The 27415-nt window shown below is 41.8% G+C and overlaps 1 protein-coding gene across 15 annotated transcripts in view; it reads left to right on the top strand.

Moving 5' to 3' along the window:
* PTPRT (protein tyrosine phosphatase receptor type T) overlaps positions 1-27415 on the top strand; it is a 1114889-nt gene that overhangs the window by 700296 nt on the left and 387178 nt on the right. For all 15 annotated transcript variants that reach the window (XM_074003238.1, XM_005569031.5, XM_005569028.5 and 12 more), the window contains exon 8: positions 19284-19580. In XM_074003238.1, coding sequence (XP_073859339.1) covers positions 19284-19580 — 297 coding nt within the window. The remainder of the gene's footprint in view (positions 1-19283; positions 19581-27415) is intronic.

Here is a 27415-nt window from a genome sequence, read left to right as displayed (position 1 = left end):
ACAAGGCTACAGTAACCAAAACAGCATGGTACTGGTACCAAAACAGAGATATAGACCAATGGAACAGAACAGAGTCCTCAGAAATAATACCACACATCTACAGCCATCTGATCTTTGACAAACCTGAGAGAAACAAGAAATGGGGAAAGGATTCCCTATTTAATAAATGGTGCTGGGAATATTGGCTAGCCGTAAGTAGAAAGCTGAAACTGGATCCTTTCCTTACTCCTTATACGAAAATTAATTCAAGATGGATTAGAGACTTAAATGTTAGACCTAATACCATAAAAATCCTAGAGGAAAACCTAGGTAGTACCATTCAGGACATAGGCATAGGCAAAGACTTCATGTCTAAAACACCAAAAGCAACAGCAGCAAAAGCCAAAATTGACAAATGGGATCTAATTAAACTAAAGAGCTTCTGCACAGCAAAAGAAACTACCATCAGAGTGAACAGGCAACCTACAGAATGGGAGAAAATTTTTGCAATCTACTCATCTGACAAAGGGCTAATATCCAGAACCTACAAAGAACTCAAACAAATTTACGAGAAAAAAACAAACAACCCCATCAAAAAGTGGGCAAAGGATATGAACAGACATTTCTCAAAAGAAGACATTCACACAGCCAACAGACACATGAAAAAGTGCTCATCATCACTGGCCATCAGAGAAATGCAAATCAAAACCACAATGAGATACCATCTCACACCAGTTAGAATGGCGATCATTAAAAAGTCAGGAAACAACAGGTGCTGGAGAGAATGTGGAGAAATAGGAACACTTTTACACTGTTGGTGGGATTGTAAACTAGTTCAACCATTATGGAAAACAGTATGGCGATTCCTCAAGGATCTAGAACTAGATGTACCATATGACCCAGCCATCCCATTACTGGGTATATACCCAAAGGATTATAAATTATGCTGCTATAAAGACACATGCACGCGTATGTTTATTGCGGCACTATTCACAATAGCAAAGACTTGGAATCAACCCAAATGTCCATCAGTGACAGATTGGATTAAGAAAATGTGGCACATATACACCATGGAATACTATGCAGCCATAAAAAAGGATGAGTTTGTGTCCTTTGTAGGGACATGGATACAGCTGGAAACCATCATTCTTAGCAAACTATCACAAGAACAGAAAACCAAACACCGCATGTTCTCACTCATAGGTGGGAACTGAACAATGAGATCACTTGGACTCAGGAAGGGGAACATCACACACCGGACCCTATCATGGGGAGGGGGGAGGGGGGAGGGGGGAGGGATTGCATTGGGAGTTATACCTGATGTAAATGACGAGTTGATGGGTGCAGCACACCAACAAGGCACAAGTATACATATGTAACAAACCTGCACGTTATGCACATGTACCCTACAACTTAAAGTATAATAATAAATTTTAAAAAAAATAAAAAAAAAATCATATGATTATTTCAATCCTTGAGACAAGCACTCGATACATGAATGTCCACAGCAGATTTACTCATAATGACCCCAAACTGGAAACTACCTAAATGTCCTTAAATGAGTGAATAGGTGATAAGCATTTGATAAAGGTATTCACCAATTCATGATTATTTTTTAAACCCTTAGAAAATAAAGCGAAACTTTTGTTAGATTGCCAGCTTATAAGCCAAAATTCTACAGTAATTATTATACCTAATATAGAAAATGCAGGTGCATTCCTTTTTGGAGCAGGGAGAAGAGTGGAACCACCACTGCTATTTAACATAATGCTGGAGTTTCTGGCCCAAACTTTAAGGAAAGAAAAAGAAATAAGATATATGAGGATTGCAAAGAAATAAAACTTATTTTTTGTAGATGGTATGATAATCCTCTTAGAAAAATCAATGGCAATCAAAAATTGTGGTAAGTAATAAGAGAGTTCAACAAGGTTGCCAGATATAAGATTAACTTACAAAAATCAATAGTGTGTCTGTACACCAGCAATAATGAACTAGAAAATCTAATTTGAGACAATTGTAATACAAATGATCAAATATTTAGGATTTAAGTAGTCCAAGAATATATAAAATCTCAATGGAGAAAACTTTAAAACTAATAAGAGACTTAAAAGAAGACCTGAATAGATGGAGAAAAAGTCCATGGCCATGGATGGGAAGATATTACACAAATGAAAATCCTCCCTAAATTTGTCTATAAATTTAATTCAACATCAATAAAAATTTCTGTTAAATTTTAAGGAACTTGATACACTTTCTCTAATAAGTGTGTATAGAGGGAAAAAAATCATAGTAGTCAACTTCGAGGAGGGATTAAAAAAACAGAAAATGTACCCTTCCATACATTAGTATATAAAATATACTATTAAAGCCGTAACTATAAAAATTGTAGTATTCATGCTGTAATAGGAAATGGATCAACAGAACAGAATGGAAAGCTCAAGAATCATTTCATGTATATCTGGAAACTTCATGTGCGATAGAGATGGATCTATAGATTAGCTGGACAGAATAGTAAGCAAATGGTTTTGAGGAAAAGTTTTTTTTTTTTTTTTTTTTTTTACTGTGCAGAGGAAAATAAAACTGAATACCGCCTTAATACCTACTACCAGAGTGGTGGACTCTGGAGACCTAAGATGTCAATGTGAAAGATAAAGCTATAAAGTTAGAAAAGAACATTGCAGAATGACTTTGTAGACTAGGGTTGGGCAAAGATTTCTTCAGAAAAGTTGTGTCTTTCATAGGAAGAGAGGAAAGTCACAGCTGTGGCTCACCCACACAGCATTTAACAACAACAGATTTGATATGCACGTGTAGCAATGTGGCTGGACCTTAAAAGGATAATGATGAGTGAAGAAAGTAAGAAACACAGTGAGGCAACACAACACCATTTATCAAAATTTAAAAATGCATGCATAATGGGACGTGTTTTCTAAGAACACAAAATAAATATATTAGAATGGTTGCTCGTGGTAGGGGAGTGGGGAATGGGATAAAAGAAATAAACAAGTCAGGACAGGCTGGATATGCTCACGGGACAAATGACCTCAAAATCTGATGGCTTAACCTACAACAGAAATCTCTCTCTCGCTAGTGTGTTGTGATCACATAGGTCAACAGGGAATAGTGAAATGGGCCAATCTCACATGGGCTTTAAAACAACCCTGAAAGTGACAGGTGATATCTTCTCATTTATCACTGGACAAGGAAAGTCCCGTGGCTATACCTAACTTCAAAGGAAAGTACAACCTGACCATGTGCCTGGAACAAGAGGGACGTGGAGTATTTGAGAACAGATTTTATGTCTACCATTAGGGAGACATTTTTAAAAAGCAGCAAACCCTAAGTTTAAAAACTTGCTTGATTTTATTTGTTTTTCAAATTTCTTTCTCTCTCTCTTTTTTTTTTTTTTTTTTGAGACAGTGTTTTGCTCTTGTTGCCCAGGCTGGAGAGCAATGACACCATCTCAGCTCACTGCAACCTCCACCTCCCAGGTTCAAGGAATTCTCCTGCCTCAGCCTCCAGAGTAGCTGGGATTACAGGCATGCGCCACCACGTCTGGCTAATTTTGCATTTTTAGTAGAGATGAGACTTTTTGTTGGTAAGGCTGGTCTCGAACTCCCGACCTCAGGTGATCTGCCCACCTCGGCCTCCCAAAGTACTGGGATTACAGGCATGATTACATTCCCACCACGCCCGGCACTTGGTTGATTTTATTACACCAAAAATAAAGGACTCTTATCTATTCAAGATTATCATGAACAACAACAACAAAATGCTAGGATATACAAAGAATTCTACAAATGAGTAGATGATTGTGCAAAGGATTTGAACAAGGAATTTATAAAGATAAAAATCCAAAAGGCTGATAAATATAGGAAGAAATTCTCAAACTCCTTAGTACTGAAACAATATAAATTAAAATAGTAATGGGGAAAAATATGTAGTGCCCATCAGATAGCTGACAAATTGGATAATACCAAGGGTGGATGAATGTGGGTTCACAAGTACCTTTACATACAGCTAAAAGTTTTGGAGCTGCTGTTCTGACAGCAATCTGACAGTACTTTGTCAAATTAAATTTATACATAGCCTATATGTCAGTATTTCTGCCCCTAGGAATATAGACCACAAAGGAATTCACACAGATCTAGAAGGAGACACCTGAGAAGGTCTACTACTGCATGATTTCTGGTAGTGATGAGTGAGAAGCAAACGGTGTCTGTCAGTGGAGAGCAGATGGATAAATTATGGAGAGAACAAACCCCAGAACCCCATATAATGGTTGAAAATCATGAACTAAGGGCATGCAGCAGCCTAGGTGGATGTCAAAAGTGTAGTGCTGAGTGACAAAAAGGTAAACGAGCTAGAACACATTCCAATTTACATAATTAAAAATACGTGCATACTAAACAATTACATGTATTTTACAAGAACTCATTCAGGCAAAAGACCGTGTATAAAACATAATGGGTCTACGGAGGGAAGGCAGTGAAAGTGAAGAGTGTGGATAAACATACAGAAATAAGCAGAGCAATCTTTGAGGTTTGCGTTAGTTTCGTCTTGCCGCTGGAACAATTCACCATAAGTGTGGTAGTTAAAACAACACTGATGTATTGCTCTGGAGGTCAGAAGTCTGAGATAGGTCTGCGGGGCTGTGTTCCTTCGGTCGGCTCTGGGGGAGAATCTATTTCTTGCCTTTTCCAGCTTCTGGAGGCCACTTCTATGCCTTGCCTTGCTGTTCTTTCTCCATCCTTGAAGCTGTCAGCCTAACATCATTTCTCCTCTCTGCCCTCTTGCCTCCCTCTTATAAGGACCCTTATGAGTACACAGGGCCCACCCAGATAATCCAGGATCATCTCCTCAGTTCAAGATCCTTAATCACATTCACCGTGTTCTTTTTGCCATGTAAGATAACAGATTCCCAGGTTCTGAGTATTAGGATGTGAACCTCTTTGGGGGCTGATATTTTTGCCTACTGTAGAGTTTTGATTTGGGACAGAGGATATCAGGGGGTGTGGAGGGATGTGGTCTGAGCCAGCATTTGGGAGGAAAGGACAGGAATAACTCACCTGACCAGTTTGGCTGGGAATGTCATATTGGCTGGTAATGTCATATTAAGATTGACAAAGACTGCAAATGGCAGGGTGGCTTCTCCAGGTCTCTCTATTAGACTTCTGCCCTTCTCTCCAAGAGACACATTCTATAATAGTTAAAATGAACATAGAGCAGGAAACTGCCTATATCTTACGGCTTTAGCGGAATCTTCTGGCTCTCCACACACCTGACTCAAAGTCTTTCCTCCCTCAGGGGACCAAGCCTGTACTATGTGAAGGAGTATTGGCTGGTCATGTTAACCAAAACATACACATCTGTTGATCTGATAATTTATCTTTCAGTAAATATTCACTTACCTCTGCTACTCCAACCCTTTCTAACTGTGGGACGAGTGGCTCCATTGATGTTGGGCTTGCCTGTGTAACTTGCTCTGTCAATATGGTATTAGCAAGCTTGACATGAGGGAGGCCTTAAGAGCTCCTACATGGGTTGGCGTGGCTCTGGTGCATTCATCATGGAAAGAACTTCCTCTGAGGGGCTACCGCTCCTTCAACCTGGTTTGTAAAATAAACATACATCAGGCAGACCTGGGCACACCTCATAGCCTGGAGCCATGCCCAGCTGGTCCACACCAGGAGATTATACAAGCAGATGTATGAGCTTAAGAATAAATGCCTGTTGCTGTAAACCGGTGGCTTTGGGGGTGATTTGCTATACAGCACTATGGTGACAATATCCCACTAACAATGCATGCATATAATGTTATTTAAACCCTACAAGAAATGTAGTAGGTATGTATAATTATAAAACCAGGGTTCAGGAAGGGTAAAAGTATTTTTTCAATGTCACACCGTTCATAAATAAGTTTTGATGGGCAAGAGAGAGAAAATATGAAAACATCAAGTATCTGAGCAAGACTATTTGCAGATGGAGGAAGATGGAAAGTGGAAAAGGCATCAAGGCTTATGACACTTAAGGAGAGCTCATATTTTGCAGAGGCCATCCTTAGAAGGCTAAGTCAAAGCTGAAAGTCAAGGAGGAAGAGTAGTGATCATTTCTGAGATTCTGATACGAAGAATTATCATTTGGTGGCTTATGTAAAAGCCTATGCTAGGATTGTGTCTCACAATGTCATGGCCAAGCATCAGCCCCTATTAGAGGGGTCAGTCAGGAAACAGAACATGTGCATTTTAACCCCTCATCTTTTCTGAGAGGTGCTTAATGAGGTCAGCAGGTATGTCACAAATGAGTGAGGCAGTCAGTCAGATAATGTGTCTTCTAGCTACTGTTCTACTGTGATCCCTGTTCTACTGGGTTCCCTTCTTATTTGCCACAAATTAACAGATAGACAGCTTTGTTTTTGTCAATTGCGTTTTTCATTGCCTAGGTAAGTCTCAAATGAGATTCGATAGAAAATAAGACTTCCTCAACTGACAGTGGTTTTCATTTGAAAATGTTCCTTCAGTTTAATGACACTCTTGTACATTTCAAAGAGTAAAGCTTTGGACATCATAAAAAAGCTTGGTAGGCGTTTTTGGGGCTGCTGACACAGCAGGGCTTTTCAAGGTCCAGCAGTCCTGAGTAGTGTCTGTAGATTAATGTGATTCCTTGGGAGATCAAGAATGTCCTGGGATGGGGGAGTTGTCAGCTATGAGCAGCCTCAGCTTTGAAAAGCCCTGGATCTGAATATGAAAAGCCAAATTCTCCAACTGGAAAAAAGGTAGTGCTTCTAGAAGAGAGGCCATCAGAGTCCAATTAGGAAATATTACTTTTGTTTGTTTTTACATAGTCTAGAAACAATTTGATTTACACATGGCTTCTTAGGCAGTGATGGCAAATTAGCTACGCTGAGATTTTTCTAATTTCAGTGCCCTGTTGTTCACAGCCAGGACAAGTAAAGTATTCAGAATGTTTAATACCTCACCCGGGCCCAGTGCTAGGTGGCTTTTGACCATCAGTAATGTTTCGGGTTTTATTCTTTCTCCAGCTTTTCTTCTTTTCCTTTTTTTTCTTTAAATGAATAAGGCAACTTGCCATGAATCAAGTGGGAACTGAAATGAAACCAACCCAGATGTTATGGGTTTGACTTCTCCTTTTCTTCCCCCCAAATCTTTTTTCCTTTCTCTGCAGACCGAAACCATGTAATTTCAAAATTGCTTCTGTTTTCCCAACCCGATTTTCCCTAGGGCAAAAGTAATTTTTAAACATTCCAAAGTCTCTATCTTCAGGCTGCATCTTTGGCCTGTGTCCATTTAATTCTTGCCAGTATTTGAGCACCTGAGCAGTTGACATGGCCGTAGACACACAGCTGACCACCCCGCTCCCTGGTTCAGCCACAGTCCAGGGGACTGCATCTGGATGGGGCAGAGAGGGAAGATCAAGGTCTGAGACAGAGCTGGGAAGCAGAATGTGGCAGCTAGGACATCACATTTGTGGGCATGAGGAGCCCGGGCTGTGTGGAATACTGGGAGACAAAGATGGGAACGTGGAATATTGAGGAAGTTTAGGCAGTGGGGTCCTGCATCAGTCAAGGTCTGTTTTGGAGATAAATCATGACACTTAGACAGAATTGCCTATATAGAATTGTTAACTATCCTGGTTTTCAAACTGTGCTGAGACAGTGTAAGACACCATTATTAACTCACAAGAGCACCAGTAGTACCAGTATCGTGGAAAACATGGCATCATCTGTCAGACACGCTACAAACGACTACTTGAAGGGGCCAACAGTTTCAACATGAGATTGGGCTACTTTCCTTCTGATGTTATATCTTGGCAAAACTGGGCTTCTGGCAATTGCCATGATGAAATGCAAGTTGTGTGCCAAAATCAACATGGAACAGGCAACGAAAGTGGCAGTGTCTGTCTAATCTGAATCCTCAGTTTGAGAAATTGTGTAATGCTCAACAGATACATGCATCCTATTAGGAAGTAATTGTAGTTAAGAAAGACAAAAAAAATAACTTTATTTTGATTTGTGTGTACCGTATTCTCAAACCACTTCTTATTTGTTAGGATGCAAATACTTATTAAATTGTTTGGAACAACTAATACATGAAACTGTTGGGTATTTTTTATTTTTTTATTTTTGGCTTAGGATCTGTGGCGGGGGGCGGGGGGACAAAACAATTACCAAAACACCAAGGGCACTGTGAACCTCTGGTTAACTGTATATAAAGAATTGCCTAGAAAATGGAAAACATTAAAAGAGAACATGAAAACATTAGACTAAGGTGGCAACTGTGGGAAGCAGCTACTGCCAGGGTTGAAAAGAACAAAAAGAGGCTGGTGCTGGTGTCTCTGAGGTGATGCAATGAGGCTGGCTCTGCAAGTGTTGGGGAAACTGCAAGCTACGTCCAAACACTGTGACAGAATGAACAGGCTACCTGGATACCTGATGCTGAAGTCTCTGCATCCTCCAGCCCCGCAGGCTTCCTCTATCGCCCCCTATGGGCAGATACTAGCATGCGGCCAGAGAGTAGAGCACATGTGTTTTGTGCCATCCTAGCCTTAGCACCGTAAAGCAAGATACAGAGGGATGTTTGGAGCCAAAGACAGTGGCTGAGTAACTGGCTGAAGGCCGTTGGGCTGCAGTTTTTGTGCTTGCTGTGGGCCCGAGGGCCATGACTCCGGTCAATAGGCTGCTTTGTGAATCTGGGTTATATCTGACTCTGGGTTCCCCCTCCGTACTCCAAACTGACTGGAGGACCTATGGGATAAGGCTGTTGGACTAGCCCTGATTGGACCCAATTTTAAATTCATCTGAGTGGGATGGGATGGGACATATACCCAACTGGGTGAGAGAAGCTTTTGAGCGATGGCTTTCTTGGAAGAACTGATGTTTAAAGGAAGGGCTAAAGAATGAGTGGAGGCTGGACATGATGGCTCACACCTGTAATCCCAGTACTTTGGGAGTTCAGGAGTTCGAGACCAGCCTGGCCAATGTGGTGAAACCCCGTCTCTACTAAAAATACAAAAATTAGCCGAGCGTGGTGGCATGCCTGTAATCCCAGATATTTGGGAGGCAGAGGCAGGCGAATTGCTTGAACCTGGGAAGTGGAGGTTGCAGTGAGCCAAGATCACGCCACTGCACTCCAGCCTGGGTGACAGAGCGAGACTGTCTCAAAAACAAAAAAGAATGAGTGGAAACTGGGTGAGAAGTGAGAATAGGGAGGGAAGAGTGACACCTTTCAGTCCAAATATCACCTCTTCAGTCATCTTCCCTGACTACCATATGTAGCTTGCCATTTTTATGCAATTGATCCCTTATGTTTCCTTCAAAACACTTTTTATTTGCATTATCATCATATTATAGCATCTGTATTTCCTTCAAAAACTTGCAATTTGGTTAGCTCATATGTTTGGCTGCCATGATGGTTGTTTTAGTCTGTTTTTCTCCACAGATTTAGCTGAAAGGAGGCAGGAATTATGTCTATTTTTGTTAACACTATGTCCCCCAAAACTAGCTCGCCACCCTATAGATGCTCAAAAAATATTTCGAGCTAAGCCATGGGAAACAAAAGTAAAAACTTTAGGGTAAATGAAGAAGAAAGATCAGGAAAGATCAAAGAGCTGATGCCAAGGCCTCAAATCAAAGAAGTAAAATTGTAGACATAAGCCTTTCTCAACCTTCCAGTCTCTCTTCCCTGCTCGATTTTTCTCCACAGCACTTACTATTGTCTGATGTGTTACATACTTTTCTGATTTATCTAATATATTATTTAATCTCCTACCCCTACTAGAATATACACACCATAAGGGCAGAGAGGGTTTTCGCCTGTTTGGTTAACTCCTACACCCAGTAGAGTTCTTAGCACACGGTAGAAACTCAAAATACAAAACAAATGACTCCGTCCAGTGCTTTACTTTTGGCAAAGAACACTCTTATCATACTGTTAAAACTGCCCTAGTTGTTATCCTCATTTTCTTCTTAGGGATGGTAGGAGGACCAATGTGTAACACCCAGACTGGCCTAGCACATCACTGTATAGGGTGTGCATGTGTGGGGATTCCTGCTCTTGTGGACTGTCCACTCAAGCATGGCAATCTCCATGGCCATTAGCCTCCTTGTTCTTGTCTCTCAGACTTTAAATGTGCTGCCTCCTTTATCTGGGCCTTAACCTTCCCACTCCCTTTTCCCCCTCTCTCGTCCCCTCCTATACACACCCTTCCCCTTTACCTGGTTAAATCCTATCCATCCTTTGCCCAAGACTCCTTTTTCAGGAAAGAATTATTGGCATCTAGACTAAATGTTACATTGTTGGTAATTTATCTCAAATATTTAAGCTTACACAGTGGGGTGTGATGGGTAAATTGTATTGGTCAAGCTATATATATATACACACACACACACACACATATATATACATATATATACACATACACACATATATGTGTGTGTATATATATATATAGTTTTTTCTTTTAGAGACACGGTCTTGCTCTGTCTCCCAGGCTGAGGCAGGAGGACCACTTGAGGCCAGGATTTCAAGACCAGCTTGAGCAGCTGGTGAGAGGCTTGTCTCTAAAAAAAAAGAAAAAAATTAAATTAAATTAACCAGATGTGGTGAGTGCACGCCTATTTTCCCAGCTATGCTGATGCCATATCTTGATCAACAACCTCCATTTTGCTAATTAGAAAACTAAATATTAGAAATTGATTGCTGTAATTGAAATCAAGAACCTGTGGACTAGCATAATAAATGTTACAAGTAAATTCTAATTGGTGAAATGAAAACCAAAATGGTTTTAAAATACTCTCCAGAAGTACATAATAAAGAATAATCCTGTAAGACCTCTAGTCTTCGACCTTAGGGATGGTGTCAAAACCTTGATTCCTAAACAGTACTGTGTTAGCTATGAGATTAGGAGGATTACTGGCTGCCTAAGTGACAATCATAGTCATTTATTTTACCTCCATAACAAGAGTAAGCGTGCTATAGCCTAAGGTTCTAGCTTTTTGTAAATAAACATTTATTGAAACTCAGCCACACACCTATTTTGTGTACGTGTTGTCTATGGCTACCTTTGCACTATAATAGCAAAGATGGAAAGATGCAACAGAGACTGTCTAATCTGCAAAGGTGCAAAACCTTAAATATTCACTGGCCCTTTAAAAAAAAAAAAAAAAAAAAGCTCTCTAACTTCTGCCTTAGAGTATTGTTGTACTTGCCTCGAATGAACCTTTCATGAAAAATAGTAACTAATTCATCTATTGCTGGGACTTCATGAACTTTATGAAATAGATTGTTTGAGCTGTTTTGTGCCCATTTGCTAATAAATGCTTGTATAATGTGTCCATCTGTGTAGTAGAATTTGGCCTGAGGCTTGCTTTTATTATCATCTGATAATGCAGTTGTTGGGGAATCGTTAACCCTCACTCACCTTAAATTTCTTTGATGGCTTTGGTTTCTATGAAAAAGAATGTCAGGGTTGTACATGAGTCATCATCAAATTGGCTTAGATGAGTTTCAATGCTATACTGTGTCTATTGTCCAGAAGCCCAATACTTTCCCTGCAAAAGACTCATCAAGCTTCATTATATCATCCTTCAAGGTATTGCATCCCCCTAGCATGAGTTTCACAAAGGCAAGAAAGTGTCCCATTCAACTACAACCCTAATGCCTGGCCCATCTCAGAGATTCAGGATATATATGTAGAATGGAAGGAGTAGATACAGCAATAACTGCAAGGGCATTAATGGAAGCTTTCTAACACTAAACTATAGTTGGTTAAAAGAATGAGTCCAGTAGTCATCTAGACTCACAACCAGGTCAGAGATCCACAGAAACCTCCACAACCCCTGTTTGTCTCAGTGGCTGTTCTGTCTCACCTCCCACTCTGAGTTTGAGGGAATGCAACTGTGTCTAGTACCATCCAAGACTCTGGAATATATTGTCTTCTTAATTCACCTCATAGCCCTAAGAGTCAAGGAGTATCATCTATGTTTCCTACATGAGAAAATAAGGCACAGACACAGGTAGGGTAAATGATGTGCTTAGGTTCAGGTGATCACGGAACCAATGTTATTTTCCCCATGTCATGATGCCTCCATGCTCAGTGAGTAGTTTTCAATTAAGAAATGAGACAATCAACATGTGAATGGATTACCTTCTCTGTGGCGTTGCTATAGGAGGGTAGCAACCGAGTTGCCTTCTTGCAAGGTGACATGCTCCAGCTTCAGGTGATTCTAGTCATCAACACAGGTAGGATCTAGTGCTTCTATATTGTGGAATTACCAGCATCTCCAAATGAAGCTCCTGGATTCCTATCCTTGCTTACATTTATAAGATATCTATGGTAATACAGGCTGAATATCCCTTATCTGAAATGATTGGAACCAGAAATGTTTCAGATTTTGGAAGATTTGCGTTATACTTACCAGTTGAACATCTCTAATATTGAAAATCTGAAATTTGAAGTATTCCCATGAGCATTTCCTTTGAGCATCATGCTGGCACTCAAAAAGTTTCAGATTTTGGAATATTTCAGATTGCAGACTTTTGGATTGGGAATAGTGAACCAGTATTCAACAAATTCTTGTCCACCAAACATCTACAATAAATTAGAAGAGGTGGTGGAAAATAAGCAAGAGAGTGGGTTTGGATAATGCGGGAAAGAAGATGGATTTTATTTTTGTTCCCCTTACCTTTTTATTCCCTTCGCATATCATTTCCATGCAGAAAGTGCAAATTAATGGTCACATTGAACTATCTGTCAACGTATTTCTGCTCTTGCAGTATCAAATTATGTTGGCAATAATGTTTCCAGCTGCCTAGGACTCCATTGCAATTTAATTTGAAAAGAACTCAAATTGCATCTCCAAATGGATAAAAAATTAATTTTACATACAAGCTATACACCTCCACATTTTCAGCCCCATGCCCCAAATTATCTCAATTTAGGTTCAACTTTGAACAGTACATATGCTCCAGCCAACTCCACATGCAAAGATGAATACATAGCAAATTCATGAATTGAAAATCTGTTTTGCTGCTTGTTTTTTAATAAGATGTTCTGCCTTGATTAAAGTCATTAGAAGATTCTACAGCTATTGCCTTTGACAGCAGGGATGGAGGCTGAGTCCATACAGAGAAAACAAAGGAGCCAATTCTGACTTAACCACATGATTACCCTTAACAGATGGGTTGTAAAGAGATCCTGATTGAACCCTCTGCTTATTGCTTTTCCCCTGCCCTGTATTAGCACCTAAATGTGGGTGGTTTGGTCTTCAGCCATCACTACTTTCTAGATTTATTCATTTATGTACTTATTCATTCATTTATTCAGCAGCTATACATTGTAGTTATAAAATGAGGAGATCTAGGGGCTCACAGCTGGGCAGTGGAGGTGAACATGAACCAAACATATAAACAATAACCCTGAAGCCTGATAAGAGCTATGGGAGACATATGATAGCATGTTAAGGAAAAAAGGTCATTGAGGCATTAATTATGAGCAAGGGAGACTGTTAGAGAAAGTCACAAGTGAAGGGTGGCATTGGAGCTGGGCCTTGAAAATACTGAATGAGGATTTGTTGGTGGCATCCCAAGCAGAGGAAATAGCTGGGCAAAAGCGTGGAGGTGTGAAGGTATTTGTAATCCCTTGCTTTGCTTTAAGAATATGGGATTTGAGAAGTGAGAAGTAGAAAATGACTCAGGGGCATTTGGGGGCAGGAAGGTACCTGTTGCAGGGTGGGCTCAGGTATTAGGATGAAAATGTACTTCAGGATGGATGTGGTGCTTTAGTAAGAGCTGATGTAGAAAGAGGAGCAGGGTTCAGAGGTGAGGAGCACCACCCTGCCTTCCTGAGGCAGCAGTAAGAATGGAGAAGCTTCTGAAAACCTGAGTGGGTCAGTCACACATGTATACACACAAGCCTGTCCCTAACAGGTGCATAATCACAGGATCTGGGGTAAGAATAAAATTGTCAGCACGTGGTCCCTTCCCCCTTCTCCTTTCACCCAACCACATCTGTTCCCCATAAGGGCCCCATGTATGGTTGTGCACAGCAACCTCAGTCCTCAGGTGCAAGTTCTGTCCACTTTCCCCAGACAGCCATCCTTTGGCCATCCTTGGACCAAGGGCCACTCACAGGAAGGACAGACCAAGGGAAGAGACCCTGAAATTGAGTGTAGGGCCTCTGGGCAGGGAATTCTAGGGTATCATATATGTGGAGCCTGGACCAGAAGGGAGAGGACAGAACCAGGTCCTTTGGCCAGCCCATTGATCCCCTGATCCCTTGCTCTGAGAAGAGGGTGCAGTCTGAAGTGGGCCAAAGTGGCTCTCTAAAGTACAGGGCATAGGACAAGGCCACTGTTGTCTAGTCTTAAGAGCATACAGAAAGTGCACCCAGAGGTAGAGCCACTTTGATTTTCTATCAGAAGATGGTTTTCCAGCTTCCCAGACAAGCCACACTCTCTTCCCATTGTTTGCCATCTTCTTGGCCTGTGGGCTGTTACTCAAGAAGGTCATACGGACAGAGCTTTATCTGGAGGCAGAAACCATAGGCTGTAGGCTTGGCTGTATTTACACGGGGGATGTAAATTCAACAAACCAATCTCCACTGCACACACAAGGCTTTCTCAGCAATTTCCAACTTGTTTGCACCAACCCGAATGTAAACCCCATGTTCTCCATGTTGCAGGCAATTACCCAGCAGAAGCTGGGTTTGGCAGATGAGGTTTAGAGGGGTCAGACTGAAAGCATGAATGCTTCCATCACACTCTAAAAACTAGTTTCCATTGAATAGGATTTCAGGATATTCTCTTGCTTAAATGCAAAAAAAAAAAAAAATTACCCTTAAATATCCAAGTGCTAAGGGTAGCACCTAACTCAGTGTTGCTACTTAATAGCCACTGTCTTTCCCTTTCCTGAATGGGAGTTCTCAGATTTACAAAATGCTTTCACCTGCAGGTACCCAATCTCTAGGTTCACCAGAGTCCTTCTCGCCTTTGGAATACAAACTGAGATTTCCCTGAATCTCTGAATTTTCATAGCTAGTAGAACCCCCAAAATCATCTCCCAAGATTTCAGTAACACACATCAGCAAATTTTCCAAGGTTCCTTTGCCTCTGGTCGCTGTGTTCCCATGTGGCATCTTATTAGGCCCAAGGCATGCAGACCTCAGTCCCTTCTAGAACCCATAGGAGATCCAGGCACAACAATCATCTTTGTTGTATTTTGAGGGCCTCGCTGGAGATCTAAAAGTCACTTGAGGAGTGATCCTATTGGGCTTCACCCAATGTACTGCCATTTTTTCACCCTCACACCTCTCTTATTCTATCTGAGCCCCCAGTGGGTTTATTTTTCTCTTCCACTGGAATCTCAGCATAAGTGATGCTGAGGCCCCAAGGATGCGGCTTCTACCCCACACAAGCTTCCAAAGGCATTTCTCCAAGAAAGGCAATTCTCTCTAAGAGGAGTACCTACTGTTAGGCAAAGGAAATGTTCTCTCTCTTTACAGTTCATCTTATGCTCCTTAACAACCTTCTGAGACTAGTGTAATAATTTCCACTTTATAGATGAGGAGATGGAGGCTCAGCAATGACATGCCCTTGTCCAAGGTCACCCAGATAGTGAGTGCCAGAGTCTGGCTTCAAGCCACAATCTAATCGGCACCACTGTACTTGGGGCCCACTGTGACAGTCAGAGGATGGTTTTCAAGAGGATTGCTCAAGAGGGAACAAGTGGCTTTTCCTGTATCCCAACTTTCCCAGTCTGGAAGAGTCTCTTTGCTGTGTGGCAAGATCACAATATCCTTGTCTTCTTTAAAAAGATGCTCCTGTTTACTCCTGTAAGAGAAGCAGAAATGTGTGTATGTACATACCTCCAGAGGTGAGCTCCAGGGAGAATGGAGACCGGGGATCAAAAGGCCAGTGGTCAGCTTTGCACTAAATGTGTTTGCGTCACTGCACCACCTTCTCCCGCAGGTCCTAGGTTCCTGAGACCCAAGTCATTTTTGCCTTATACTATTTTGGCTTTCTCACAATATTCTCTTCAAATCTCCCCAGACTTCTGATGCAGGCGACATGCCTCATGTTCATGTTCTTTCCCTGGTCTCAGTCTCCAGTGGCGTCAAGGTGCTGAGAAAACACAGGTTTTCGACTCTGGCAGACCTCAGATCTTATCTGTGCCTCTCACTCTGTAGCTTTAGGCCAATCATTTTGTCTCAAAGAGCTCTGGTTTCCTCTGGGACACAGCTAGTGATGCCTTCCTCCCAGGTAGTGAGATTTCCAAAATAGAGAGTGCAAATGATAACTTACAGAGATTTTTACTTTGCACACTACATGTGGGGTCAGGCAGACAAGTTCAAAACCCCACTTTGTCACCTGCTGGCCCTGCTACTCTGTACAAATTCCTGCACACTTCTGGACCTCTATTCATCTGTAATGTGGGGTGGGCCATCCTTCCTCCTCGGGTCATAAGATGGTTCAGAAGATAGAGCCCAGCACTTGTGGCTACGGCTCCGTCAATGGTGTTTTGTTTTTATAGTTTTGTTTGTGGGTTAAGGCCATAATGACGATCTCAAAAATTATATTTAACATGGGATGTGGTACATTTTAAGATATTCAATAAAATGTGATCTTAATCTTGGGTTTAAATGGGTCTTAAGTGTTCCTCTTCTCCCTGCCTCAGGAGGGAGGTGAGAGCACCATGCGGGTGAGTGTTGTATTGGGGCTTGGCATCAGTTTGGAGAGCAAACCCAGGGGAGGAGTTTGCTCTGAAGAGGCCCTGAACAGGGGCAGTGGCTCCCTGCCAGGAGAGTTCTGGCACCTGGACAAGTAGACAGGCCCCAGCTAGGCAAGGCTGGTGGGGATGCTTGGGGCTTCCCAGGCAAGCCGTTTCTTGCTCTCTCTGTGCCTGTACATCTGCTCTCATTGCAGTCTGTACAACTGTGAAGTGTTTAGCTAGCAGCCGCAACCCCACCCAGTCATAATCCCCAACTACGGGGACCACACTTCACCTTCCGTTCCACAGTAGGCCCTGAGCAACAGCTTGTTCAATGTCACATTCTCAGAGTCACCCATTTGATTTTGGGATGCTGGCTCTGCTTTGCATAAAGGATCTGTGAGCATGAGTAATTGGGCTGTAAGAGTGACCATTAATTCCTCAGCTGATCAGGGGCCAGGGCTGCCCACTATCCTCAACACCCTCACTCCTGCAGCCACGTGGGCACCTCTGTGCTGGCTCACCAGGTTCCCTGACATTCCTGTGGACTATGTTCCTTGGTAAGACTCTTACACAAGTTACAGGACATTTTCCCCAAAGGGACAGATCAACTAGACTCTGACACAAGTTACAAGACATTTTCCCCAAAGGGACAGATCAACTAGACTCTGACACAAGTTACAGGACATTTTCCCCATAGGGACAGATCAACTAGACTCTGACACAAGTTACAGGACATTTTCCCCATAGGGACAGATCAACTAGACTCTGACACAAATTACAGGACATTTTCCCCATAGGGACAGATCAACTAGCACCAATAGCACCTCCTCTTTCTTATTGCTGCATTGGTGCAGAGGTAGCCTTACCCCTCAATGCTCTGAGGGGATTGGAGCAATGATGGAACCCTACTCCATCATTTTGCATAAGGGTGCTCCCAGCACTGCCACTCACAAGGCATTCAAGGTAGACACAGCATACGGAACACTTTTATTATTACTATTACATATATATTATTACTATTACTGCAAAACGAACAACACACCCCGGTTATCATACGTAGAGTGCTTATTAAGTTTGAATTCTAACTGCTTTACAAACATCTCATCGAATTTCCCCTTCCCCCTGCAATGAGGTTAGCTACTATTATTATCATCGTTTTACAAATGAAATAAAAAGTGGACCCAAAGAGGATACATAACTGGGCAAAGTCCTTTAGGGATGAGAAGAGGTACTGATTTAATCTCTAGCCTGTGCCTCACTCCTCCCAGATAAGAAAGTCTGACGCAAGAATTTCTGGGGTATCTATCACATGAGAAGTCATGTTTCTACCATAACAAATGCCTGAGCCAGGAGCCAGGCATGGTGGATGATGCCTGCAATCCCATCACTTTGGGAAGCCAAGGCAGGATGATCGATTGAGCCCAGGAGTTTGAGACCAGCCTGGGCAACATAGAGAGACCCCATATCTGAAAAGATAAAAATAAAAAAATTAGCCAAGCATGCTGTAGGCCCACCTATGTGTGACGCTGAGGCTAGAGGATCATGATTGCTTGAGCCTAGGAGTTTGAGGCTGGGATGAGCTCTGATCATGCCACTGCACGCCAGCCTAGGAGACAGAGTCAGACTCCCATCTCAAAGAAACAAAACAAGCCACTTCAAAAAACAAATGCCTAAACCTCAACATAAAATGAGCTTTACATGTGAGAGTTTTGAAAAACATCTTGTTTGTTATAACCTGTTTTATATAAGAAAAAAAATCTAATATGCGTAAAGTATAAACAGAATATTTCTAATAAAATTAGACATGGACAATGTTATGTATGGTGATCTGAGACCAAGATCAATAGTAAGTGTGGAGTGGGAGACAGCATTAGGGTGAGAAGGCATGCTCAGATTTGCTTTTACAATGATGTTCCCAGAGGGGCCACTTAGGAAGAAAGTAGAGAGGAGACAAAGACGGGTGGAAGACTGTTGTAGGAGGTTAGGAAATGATGAACTGTGTTGTCAAGGAAAGGAGAGGAAATCCCAAAGCAGAGTTAATGGGTCACGATGACTGCATGGATAAACTGGGTGTTGCGGGTTGAGGCTGTGACTCAGTTTCCAGCTTGTGCATCTGGATGTTGTTGGCTGAAGAGGAGAGGCTGACCTCCAAGGGAACAGGCTGTGGCTGAATTCAGTATAAGGAGGCAGGTTGGCTCTCAGCAGCCGTCTAAATAAGCATGTCCCAGAAGCGGAGAGTGTACTGTTTGTGGTACCAAGAAGGTTTTCAATGGCATTCTGATGCACCCTTAAGAATTTAACAATTTCACATTTATTTTTATGGTTAACATTTATTGATGACGTTTTCCTTTTATATATTTATACTTTCTATTAGCTGCATGTATTTTAAGACAAGGGAGATTGATTTAAAGAAAAAAGTTCTCTAAATTATATTGCATGTGTCAAAAATCATGATGGCAGTGATTGAATGGTGGAGATATGTTTAGAAAAGCTGTGTTCCCTGTTTTAGCAGAACATGCACCCCAGCTTCCCGATGGTCTCTTCAGAGCCCTTGTTTCTTGCCTGCATGTCTTGCAGATCCGGTGCATGGCCCACAGAACGTGGAAATCGTAGACATCCGAGCCCGGCAGCTGACCCTGCAGTGGGAGCCCTTCGGCTACGCGGTGACCCGCTGCCATAGCTACAACCTCACCGTGCAGTACCAGTACGTGTTCAACCAGCAGCAGTACGAGGCCGAGGAGGTCATCCAGACCTCCTCCCACTACACCCTGCGAGGCCTGCGCCCCTTCATGACCATTCGCCTGCGACTCCTGCTGTCTAACCCCGAGGGCCGAATGGAGAGCGAGGAGCTAGTGGTGCAGACTGAGGAAGACGGTGAGCAAGGGAGGAAAGCTTACATGGGAATGGGGATATTGAATCTGTTCACAAGGCTGTGGCAGTCAGTTATGAGGCTTTTATTTTTCCTACATTTTTAATTCCCTCACACATACTTTTCTTTTCCAAGGTCTTCAGTGAAGGACTATGTAAACGGCATTGCACACCTCCAGGGCGTGCTTTTCCCATCACAGTGACAGCTCTGCCATAGACATGCACTCAGCTTTGGCCCTTTTGTACCCCCATCCCTCTTCTTGCTTTATACCAGTGTATGAGACCATTCTTACATTGCTATAAAGAAATACCTGCGGCCAGGTGCGGTGGCTCATGTGTGTAATCCCAGCACTTTGGGAGGCCGGAGCGGGTGGATTGCCTGAGCTCAGGAGTTTGAGACCAGCCTGGGTAACATGGTGAAACCCCGTCTCTATTAAAATACAAAACAATTAGCCAGGCATGGCAGCATGTGCCTGTAATCCCAGCTACGCAGGAGGCTGATGCCGGAGAATTGCTTGAACCCAGGAGGCAGAGGTTGCAGTGAGCCAAGATTGTACCACTGCACTCCAGCCTGGGCAACAGAGTGAGATTCTTTCTCTACAAGAAAAACAAACAAACAAATAAACAAAAAAAAAACCACCTGAGACTGGGTAATTTATAACGAAAGGAGGTTTAATTGGCTCACAGTTCTGCAGGCTGTTCAGAAAGCATAGCACTGACATAGCTTGGCTTCTGGGGAGGCTGAGGAGCGTTTACTCATGGTGGAAGGTGAAGTAGGAGCAGGCACACCACGTGGCCAAAGCAGGCGCAAGAGAGAGATTGGTGGTACGGTGCCACACACTCAACCAGATCTCTGGGGAATTCACTCACTGGCATGAAGACAGCACCAACCCATGAGGGATCCACTTCCATGATCCAGTCACACCTCCAGCATTGAAGATTACATTCAACGTGAGATTTGGGAGGGCACAGATACCCAAACTGTATCAACCACCTTCTCTGTCCAAGGTTTGACTGCACTGGTGCCTCCAGAAAGAGAAAACATGTATCACGTTGTTTAAACATGTTGAATTTGGAAGTCAGACAATGCTGAATTATGTCAGAATTAAAAACAGAAAATACATATAAAAAGCTTAGCATACACATTGGATGCACCCAGGACTGAATATTCACCTGGCTGGATGACAGTCATCTCAAACTCAAGGTATCTGAAAATGAACTTATCTCCAATTCGATACTGACTTTCCCTGTGTTCCTCAACTCAATGAACTGCACCTAGTAACTCAAGATAGAGACCTGAAAGTCAGCCTGGGAGCCTCCATGTTTCCCTCCCCAACCCACCCCACCTCCATACCCCACAAGTTTCTAATGGGTGTGCTTCCTGCAGTTTATCTTCCTCATGACTTGAGACTCCAAGAACCCAGAGCCACTACTGCTAAAACACAGAACTTTTCCTGCCTCTCTGTCCTTACCCATGCCATTTCTCTTGCTTGGAATGACCTCTCCTCCATGTTTGCAAGGAAACCTCTATTGACCTTTCAAGTCTGCTCAGATGTTACTTCCTCCAGGAAGCTTTCCTTGATTGCCACAGATTGACTTGGATGTTTCTTCCCAGGTTCACTGCAGTTACCTTAGTGATAGCATAGAATTTGCCAGTTCCAGGACTTACCTAAGAAACACTTCCCCATGACCATATTTCAGTTTCCCCTCCAGCCAGCCCAGGCTGCCCCTTGCCTTGTGGGATGGCTTTAGATAGTTCCCGAGAATCAGACTCAGATGAAGATTCGTGTGCAAGTGACTGATTAAGAAAGTTTTCCCGGCCGGGCACGGTGGCTCAAGCCTGTAATCCCAGCACTTTGGGAGGCCGAGACGGGTGGATCACGAGGTCGGAAGATTGAGACCACCCTGGCTAACACAGTGAAACCCCATCTCTACTAAAAAATACAAAAAACTGGCCGGGTGAGGTGGCGGGCGCCTGTAGTCCCAGCTACTCAGGAGGCTGAGGCAGGAGAATGGCGTAAACCCAGGAGGCGGAGCTTGCAGTGAGCTGAGATCGAGCCACTGCACTCCAGCCTGGGCGACAGAGGGAGACTCCGTCTCAAAAAAAATAAATAAATAAAATAAAAAATAAAAAATAAAAAAAAAGAAAGTTTTCCCAGGGCAGACTGGGAGGGGAGTGAGGGAAGTGGGATAAGGAAGGGGAGAAAGTCAAGGTGCAACTTTTGGCCAAGTCCAGCAAAAACTGGCTGCAACCTGAGCCTTCGGGGAACTGTTCAGGGTGGGCCATGCATCACAGGTGTCCTAAGTTAGGCAAGGAAGCTGTCAGCCAACAGTTAGGGTCTGGGATGGGAAGGAGAGATTCAGAGGTAAAATTTTAGTAACTTGTCTTTCTGCACATGCAGGTAAAGAATAGAGGCTCACAAAAATGGTATACAGAGATCTGAAAGGTCTAGCCAGAGCACTGGCATTGTCAGTTGCATAAAGAAAATACCCAACTTGACTCAGATTAGCCTTAGAACTTGAAGACAGCACCTCTGCTGTGGCAATTCTGTTTAGTACTTGTTTTCTTTTTTTCATTTACTTTTTTTTCTTTCTTTGTGTGTTCCTGGGATCCAGTAGGATCTAGTACTCTTGCTTCATGTAAGCAAGTTCTAAATACCTCAGAGTTATGACCCTGAGTAGAACCCAGATTCACATTCTCAGCTGCAAAATCTCATGAGAAGATAAGGGAAATAGTGCCAGCCTCTTCTTACCTTGCCCCTAATTCTCACTTCCACCATGTCCCATCCTAGAGCTGGAAGTTTTACACAGTCTACTTTCATGATCCATCCCTCCAGTTCATCCTCATAGCCATCCTCTTTGCAGACCCCACACACTGGACTTTGGGGTCATCCTTGGAGTAGACTGTGTAAAACTTCAAGTTCTAGAAAGATTTCCCTAGACCTGACTTCATTGTTTCAGAAATGTGTAGCCCCTTCCTCCAGATGTAGAATTGTTCACTGTTAGACAATGTACACTCTGGAGCCACGCATGCCTGGACAAGTTGTGTAACCTCTTAGTGACTTGGTTTCCTCATCTATAAAATGGAATTAGTTGGCCAGGCATGGTGGCTCACCCTGTAATCCCAGCACTTTGGGAGGCTGAGGCAGTCAGATCACCAGGTCAGGAGATCGAGACCATCCTGGCTAACATGGTGAAACCCCATCTCTACTAAAAATACAAAAAATTAGCTGGACGTGATGGCATGTACCTGTAGTCCCAGCTACTCAGGAGGCTGAGGCAGGAGAGTCACTTGAACCCGGGAGGTGGAGATTGCAGTGAGCTGAGATCGTGCCACTGTACTCCAGCCTGGGTGACAGAACGAGACTCCATCTCAAACAGAAAAGGAATAATTAAAGTACCTATCTTATAGATTCTCATGCACATAAAGTGGGATGATATATAAAGAAATTGGACTAACACCCAGCATATTATAAGGTACTACATTTTCGGTGAACCGCGGGAAATTAAAAAAAGGAATTCTTCACAAAGGAGCATCTAGCCCCGGCAACTGAGAAACTGCCCAACTCCCCTAGGAAACCTCTTCAGAGCTCTAGACAGGTCCAGACATCTAGAAATCTAATTGGTTGTAGGAAATACATGGTAGACACTCAAAAAGTGGCAGTGTGCTTGGTGCCTGATATGAGAAACAGAGTCAGGGCAAAAGGGTGGTTCAGTGACTGATATTCACAGGGAATTCCTGGTTGTTTGAGAGGGAGAAGTCACTGCTGAAAATCAGCATGAAAATTCAGGAGATGAACAATAAGGTTTTCCCAAGGAGCAACTCAGGGCACCTTTTTAAAGATGTTCTGCCCACCTTGAGCTGCTCTTTGAGGATTACCTCCCTGTGCCTCAGCAAACCCCACGTCCAGCTTTAAGATGTTCCTTAACTTGTCTCTTTCTTCTTCCTGTCACCAAGAAAAAAAAGCCTTTATCAAAACAACATGAGAGCAGGAATGCTTTGAAATTAAATTTTAATTAAACATCATTAATAAAACATCAATTCCTGCTCTATGGAGATGTGTGGACATTATCATACTAAAAACACCAACATGCAAGACACGATTCCTCAGTTCTGTAACTATGCTGAGGCTCTGCCTCAAAACCCACTGGACTGAAGGAAGATCTCAGTGTAGAACCCCGCTGTATGCCAGGGTTAGGTTCCCTTCTCCCTAAAGAGGGAGGAGGCACCATTTCTGTTGACTGGGTAACTCATTCACCTCAAGGACAAGATGAGGCTATAGCATGACTCTAGTAGATTAACTGAAACCCCCCTCCAGGAGCCAGCAAGCAACGTTTAGGATTGAGTTGGCTGAATGGCTGAATTCATGCTGCTGTCATCCGTGCCACAAAATTGTCTTCTGAGGAATAATTTGTAGAATTTGTAATTTCAGCACCTCAGTGCATTTGAGGGCCTGCGAAGAAATCCAGCACTAGAGAGGCTCATGGCTGCTGAGCCCCATGGCTTCATTTGGGTAGCAGCTGTTCATAAGAGACTAAATAGATTCTTTATTTTTCCCTTTTCCACAAATGTCTCAGACAAAACCACAGTTCGCTTGCACCTCGAAAGATGAAAACCATGTTGATGGTTTTGCTTGGCAGCTCACTTTGGCTGCTATTTATTGAGCACCTACACTGGGCTAAGCATGGATAGACATGTTATATACAACGACTCCTGTGCTCCTTTTGCCCAATATTTTATTGTGAAATTTTTCAAGGCTAGAAAAATTGAAAGAATAGTACAAAGGAGACTTATAAACTTCTCATCTAGATTCAACATTTGTAAACACTTTGCTGCATTTACTAGTGTGTGTATCTTACATCTACATGATAGATGATGTATGCTATATAAATGTATTTATGAATACATACAATATTTTAACCATTTGAAAGTAAATTGCAGAAATCATGACAGTTGATTTCTAAACCCTTTAGCATACATGACTTAAAAATAAGAACTTTCTGCTACATACTCACAATGCTATTTAACCCCTAATAAATTTTGCATTAATTTTAAAATCATGTAATATACAGTTTGTTTACATTTTTAATAATATTTAGCCTGATTCTGTGGACAAAACCAGGGTTCAGGATATTTTTGGCAAAACCATTACATTGGTGATATATATTTCTTATTGTATTTTGTCAAGAAGTTCGTAATGTCAGGGAGCCCCAGTACTGATGATGCCACATATGGTCACTTAGATAAGACAAGAACTACCCGGTCCCTCCACTGTACATGTAGCACCTTTTTTCTTTTGTAAAGTATCCTTGAAGTGAAACTTTGAGTTGGAATGAGTATTGTATTCCCCTAAAACTTTCACTCAATGGTTTTAACACCCCCGAGAGTCTTCACCTGAATCAGTTATTACATTGGTGCCTTCAAAAGGGTGATTTACACATCTATAATTCTCTCTATGCTTACTAGTTAGCTTTCTTCTTTATAGAAGAGTTTTTTTCTCTCTTCATCTTCCTCTCTGTTTTTGGTCTCCTGGTTGATTCATAAATCATTTCCGACTCAATGTATTAAAATCCTCTACTGTCATTCTCTGTGATGCTCAAATTGCCTCAAATAGGGCCAGTGGCAGTCTCTTCAAGCTGATTCCCAGGTCCTTTTGACCTGTTCTCATTAGTCTTCCTTGCTTCTGGCACAACAAAAATATTCTAGACTATCCTTTTAATGTCCCTGCCCCAGACCTGAGGTCAACCACTTATTGGGGATTTCTAGTTGCTTTCAGTGGGGAGTGGTATTTTGGCACTAAGATATACATCTTAGGTGTGCTCAGTGATGCGTTATTGCCTCTAGGTTCTTTCAGTAGGTAGAGCTGGGAAATATAATTTATTTTTGTTGAAAGTCATGGGCTCATACTGATTCAGATTTAACACATTTTATACGTATATCTCTCTTCTCCTGCAGTGAGAACCCTGATGCTACATATTCATATATTTTTCATTTGCTCCATCCTGAAACACACATAAAATGGTTTCAGAATTACAACACCAATCCCTCTAAAAAACAATAAAGCTATTATACTAAGTTAGGTTAAAGATTTCAGTTTTTCTCTCCTTAGGCTGTATACCACTGAGGGTATGCAGTGAGAATACTATGTTCAAAAGTTCAGTTCTTTTCTCTATATGGTTATATTATCAATTTGATACCCAGTTATGTTCATTTGTTTCCATTTTAAGATTTGCCTTCCACCTAGGCTTTTTAATTTAATTTGTTTTTAACATGCAAAACAGTTGCATGTTTCAAAAATCAAAACTATATCTCATTACTGGGTATGTACCCAAAGGAATATAAATCATTCTATTATAAAGATACATGCATGCATATTTTCATTGCAGCACTATTTACAATAGCAAAGACATGGAGTCAACCCCAATGGCCATCAATGATAGACTGGATAAAGAAAATGTGGTACATATACACCATGGAATACTATGCAGCCATAAAAAGGAATGAGATCATGTCCTTTGCAGAAACATGGATGGAGCTGGAAGTCATTATCCTCAGCAAACTAACACAGGAACAGAAAACCAAACACCGCATGTTCTCACTTGTAAGTGGGAGCTGAACAATGAGAACACATGGACACAGGGAGGGAAACAACACATCCTGAGGCCTGTTGGGGGAGTGTGGGGAGGGAGAGCATCAGGATAAATAGATAATGCGTATGGGGATTAATACCTAGGTGATGGGTTGATAGGTCCAGCAAACTACCATGGCATGCGTTTACCTGTATAACAAACCTGCTCTTCCTGCTCATGTATCTCAGAACTTTACATTAAATTAAAAATAAAAGCACCATTAAAAAACTACATTACAAGGTACATTCCAAAAAGTATTACCACCATTTCTGTCTCTTTTTACTATTCCAATGCACACTTGAAAGGTAGCTGTTTTCATCCCTTTCTGGTTGATCTTTCCTAGAGTTCTTTTTGCAAAAAATACATAACACTTTTCTTCCTCCTACTTCTTATATAAAAGGTAGCATAATTGATGTACTTTGCATCTTGTGTTTTTGTTCACTCAGTATATCCCGGAAATCACTTCATATCAGTTACTACAGAATTTCCTCATTATTTTTTATGACTCTATGGTATTTCATTGTATTGATGGAAATACTGTGATTTATTCAACCAATATCCAATGGACACCCAGGTTGTTTCCATTATTTACTATCATAAATAATACTGTAGCAAATAGGCTTGTGCATATGTTATTTGGTACTTGTGGCAATGTATGTTTAGGGTAAATTCCTAAAAGTGGGATTGTAAGAGTCACAGAGTAAGAGCATATGCAGTTTTGTTAGCTGTTAAGAGGTACTCTTCCATAGAAGTTATAGATTTTGCATTTTTACTAGCAATGTAGATCATTTAATCTTAACACTAAATGTGAAGGAGCAAAGAGTGTTGTTTTTTCTGTTTTACAAATAAGGAAATGTAGAATCCCATATACTAATTATATATAATGTAACTGATTATAATTAATGGCAATATATACTATAATTAATATAATTGATATTCAATATAATTAATCACATATAAAACATATATTATTTCATTTAACATCATCCTTTTTAAAAAGCTCATGTACTTGAATTGTAAGGAAGACTGACGTGCCTCAGGAATGGGTACCTTTATTAAGTGTACATTTCTAATAAGTCGATCATCAGGTTTCTCAGGTTACAGTAAGCTAGAAGGAGGCCACATGTTGCTAAGGATGAGGACATCTGTAGTAACAAGATGTGGCATGTAACACCTGGAAAAGGGAAAAGTGAAAGGAAAAGCAGAAAAAG

The sequence above is a fragment of the Macaca fascicularis genome, chromosome 10 (assembly GCF_037993035.2).
Source record: "Macaca fascicularis isolate 582-1 chromosome 10, T2T-MFA8v1.1".
NCBI lineage: Eukaryota > Metazoa > Chordata > Mammalia > Primates > Cercopithecidae > Macaca > Macaca fascicularis.
The sequence above is the reverse complement of the archived record's forward strand: the minus strand, read 5'-3'. Positions and strand labels throughout refer to the sequence as shown.